The 3302-nt window shown below is 55.9% G+C and overlaps 1 protein-coding gene across 1 annotated transcript in view; it reads right to left on the bottom strand.

Moving 5' to 3' along the window:
- HSPG2 (heparan sulfate proteoglycan 2) overlaps nt 1–2498 on the bottom strand; it is an 82235-nt gene extending 79737 nt beyond the window's left edge. Inside the window, exon 1 of the mRNA XM_045298938.1 lies at nt 2431–2498. Within this exon, the coding sequence (XP_045154873.1) occupies nt 2431–2498 (68 nt within the window). The remainder of the gene's footprint in view (nt 1–2430) is intronic.
- Between the last annotated feature and the right edge of the window lie 804 nt (nt 2499–3302).

The following is a 3302-nucleotide window of genomic DNA, read 5'->3' as shown; positions in this document are numbered from 1 at the left end:
CCCACTGTGTCTGTGAAATGGGACACCACTCACAATGACTACTTGCTAACGCTGCTAATGCTAAGGGAGGCCTTGCCCTGCTCACCCACGGCTTATTACATGCCCCCCCATCTGATCCCCCAATTCTCCAGCCCCATTCCCCACCATGCTCTGCCCACTTTGCCCTCCTTACTAATCCTCCCAATCTCTTCCCACCTCGAAACCTTGGCACTTGCTGTGTCCCAGTGCCAGTGGTCCCAGATATTCAATGGTTCACTCCTTCGCTTCTGCTCAACTGTCACCTTTGTAGAGCCCCATCCTGACTTGTCCAGAATCTATTATAGCTCTCCATCGTCCCCTATCCCTTACCTGTTTCATCATGACTCACTGCACCTCACCATGTGACATGTTCTATATTTGCAGGCATAGTGGTCCTGCGTTGGGCTGCTTGCAAACCGCAAGGTCAGCGGTTCAAAACCATCAGCTGCTCTGTGGGCAAAAGATGAGCCTTTCTACTCCCCTCAAGAGTTACAGCCTTGGAAACCCTCAGGGGCAGTTCTACCTTGCGCTACGGGGTCCCTATGAATCAGCATCAACTTGATGGTAGTGAGTGAACTATCCATTAGAAGCCTGGGTGGCACAGAGAATTAAGTCCTCGACTACGAATCAACGGTTTGTCACCTGAACCCACCCAGCAGCACCACAGGAAAAAGTCCTAGCTGTCTGTCTGTGTGAAGATTAGTCCAGAAAACCTGATGGAGCGGTTCTACTGTGCCACATGGGCACCGTGCGTCTGAATCACGCAACAGCACTAATGACAACATCTGTCTATCACCTCTCTCCTCCGCTAATTAGAAGGAAGTCTTCACATGGGCCGCAGAGCTCATGCTCACAGCTGGGCCCCTAGCTTCTAGGGCACTCTACCCTATCTGCTCCACTGAAGCTCTGCGGGGCAACTCGCCCACAGCTGTAGAGTTGGAAGAGGCCGGGCTGGAACTCGGGACTCCCGGGTTCTAAAGCAGACCTCTGTACTCCTGAGGTCTCCCCTGCCATCTCTGACTCGACTTCTGGGGCTTTCCTGCTGGAAGGTCAGTCTCTGGAGGGGAGAGTGGCAAGAAGTTGCCCGGGGTTACTGAGGAGAGATCTGTCCTGCTGCCCAGAGCCCGCATCCCTGAGGGTGGGCAGGGACCCAGAGACATGCGACGGCCAGAGCTCCGTTTTCAGGGCCTTGCGCAAGGTAGCCAGGCCTTGGCCATCCATGCAGCGCCGGCTCCCGTGGGTCTCGGTAACAGGAAAAAACAGGCTGAGTCGGCAGCCCAACAGCTGTGGCCAAGGCAGCCCGCCCCCCCACCCCCCAGGGTTTTCCTCATCTACTTCCGTTGGGAGGGTGGAGGGGGGGGAGAGGGGCAGGGCAGCCAAGCCAAGCCCTTGGTAGGAGACAGGCCTGTGGGCCACAGAGCTGGAAATAAGAGGAAGGCTCCTTTCTTTTTTTTCTCCTTCCCCTCCTTCCTTTCTAGCAGTCTCCCGTTCTCTTTCTTTGTGGCCAAAGTTCATTCTGGACACGGATCTGAGGGGCGGGACTAGCTATAAGGGAGGGTCCTGCATACAATCCCATCTGGAAAAGGCTGGTTAATCACAGCGAGGCGGGTTTTCTAAGTCCTAAATGACCGGAACATCACGATAGGGGTGGGGGAGTGGGGCACAATGATTTCGCGTTCCCCAAACATGCTTAACTTGGAACTCTGACGTCGTGCGGGGCTCGTAGGACTGGGGTCCCCCAGACAATGTCGGGCACGCTCACCCCAAAGATACTGCCTTTCCGTCCACTGGCTGCTGCTGCGGTGGTTGTGTGGCTGCGTCAGCGGATGCTCACAGCAGAAGGGCTCCCCGGGGCTGTCTAGGCTGTAAGTGCCAGGGGAGCAGAGGGCCAGATATCCCTCCTGCAGAGCCCAGCATGTAACTGCCGTGCCACCAGGGCGCCTGGGCTGCCAAGTAGTTCACCTAGAATTGGCTTGAGATGTAAGCAGTGGCCTCCTGCCTGCAGCGCCCTGAAGCTGGGCTCCTGAAGACAGCAGAGCCAGGCCTGCTGACAGCGAGTGTTGACGAGGACAATCGGGCTAGTTAGTGATCGGGGCCTGTCGTCTCCTCTGCTCGGACACCCTGTCATTTGATGAAAAACCCATCAGGATTGTCTTTCTGCTGCTTTCATCCCTGGCTGCCAGTCTGTCCCCCACAGGTGGGGCAGTCAGTCCCTGGTCACACTGGTCCCCAGGAACTCCTGCCTCAGAAGGGCAATCTGAGCACTCCGAGAGCTCACCTGCTGAGTGCAGAGAAGTGGGGGGAATGGACTTCATGCGGGGAAGGGAGAGCACAGGGCTGGTCTTGTCCAGATAGCGGTGTGGACCATGAACTCCTAGCTGGCCTCAGTCGCTTGGGCAAGTCCTGCCTCACCTCTGAGCCGCAGGTCCCGCTTGCTGCGGGTCGGCCTGCACCAGGGGTTTCCATTCTGTCTCCGCCATCGCAGGGGCCACTTTGGAGCCTGAGTCAAGCAGAGGAGGAGAGTTTGGAGGGACACAGAGAGTTCGGGCTCCTCCTCCAAATGCTAGTTGGCATCAGCCCAGACAAATGCATCTTTTCCCCACTTTATACACAACGTGTCTGGTTCTGCTACTTACTAGCTGTGAGGCCATGGGCACGCACACAGCCTCAGTCTCATTGATGACAGGGGCACAGTGATTCACAGTCACCGGATCCCCTTCGTTGAGTTAAAGCTGTAACAACCAGCCCCGAGCGGCTGGTCTTGGACTGCTGGATCCTGACGGTGCTTTGGATTGAAATAAGAGTTGCTTCTGCTTAATCATAAGTTTAAAAGCTGCCCATTTGGATGATTCTAAAGATTCTGGCATTGGCCACTTGGACATTAACCCCCCCTGAAATGTTAGGATTCTAAATCTCCAGGCTGTGGCTCCCGCTTGAAAGGTGGGGCGGCAGTGGGGGCTAGAGGAGGGAATTATGGGTCAGAATCAAGCCCTAGGAGCCCAGCTGTGGGGACGGGCCCAGCAAAGGGTTATTATTATCATCACCATCATTTACTTATTTATACCTGCCCCTCCCACCCCACTCCCAAAAGATTCCAGGGGGCTTAGGAGAGGCACACAACACAGGGAGGAAAAACAGGCTCCGTGTGCACACGAAAACCCGGCACAGGGCAGGCAGGCAGAACCTGGAGTAAGGTGTATATGGAAAGCACTCGCCACAGCCCGGAGGCCCAGGAATGGCCATTCCTTTGGTGCTCAGCTTCCAGTGGCCAATGGGAAGGAGGA

The sequence above is a fragment of the Echinops telfairi genome, unplaced genomic scaffold (genome assembly GCF_000313985.2).
Source record: "Echinops telfairi isolate 266 unplaced genomic scaffold, ASM31398v2 ScPeMD7_7457;HRSCAF=8495, whole genome shotgun sequence".
NCBI lineage: Eukaryota > Metazoa > Chordata > Mammalia > Afrosoricida > Tenrecidae > Echinops > Echinops telfairi.
The sequence above is the reverse complement of the archived record's forward strand: the minus strand, read 5'-3'. Positions and strand labels throughout refer to the sequence as shown.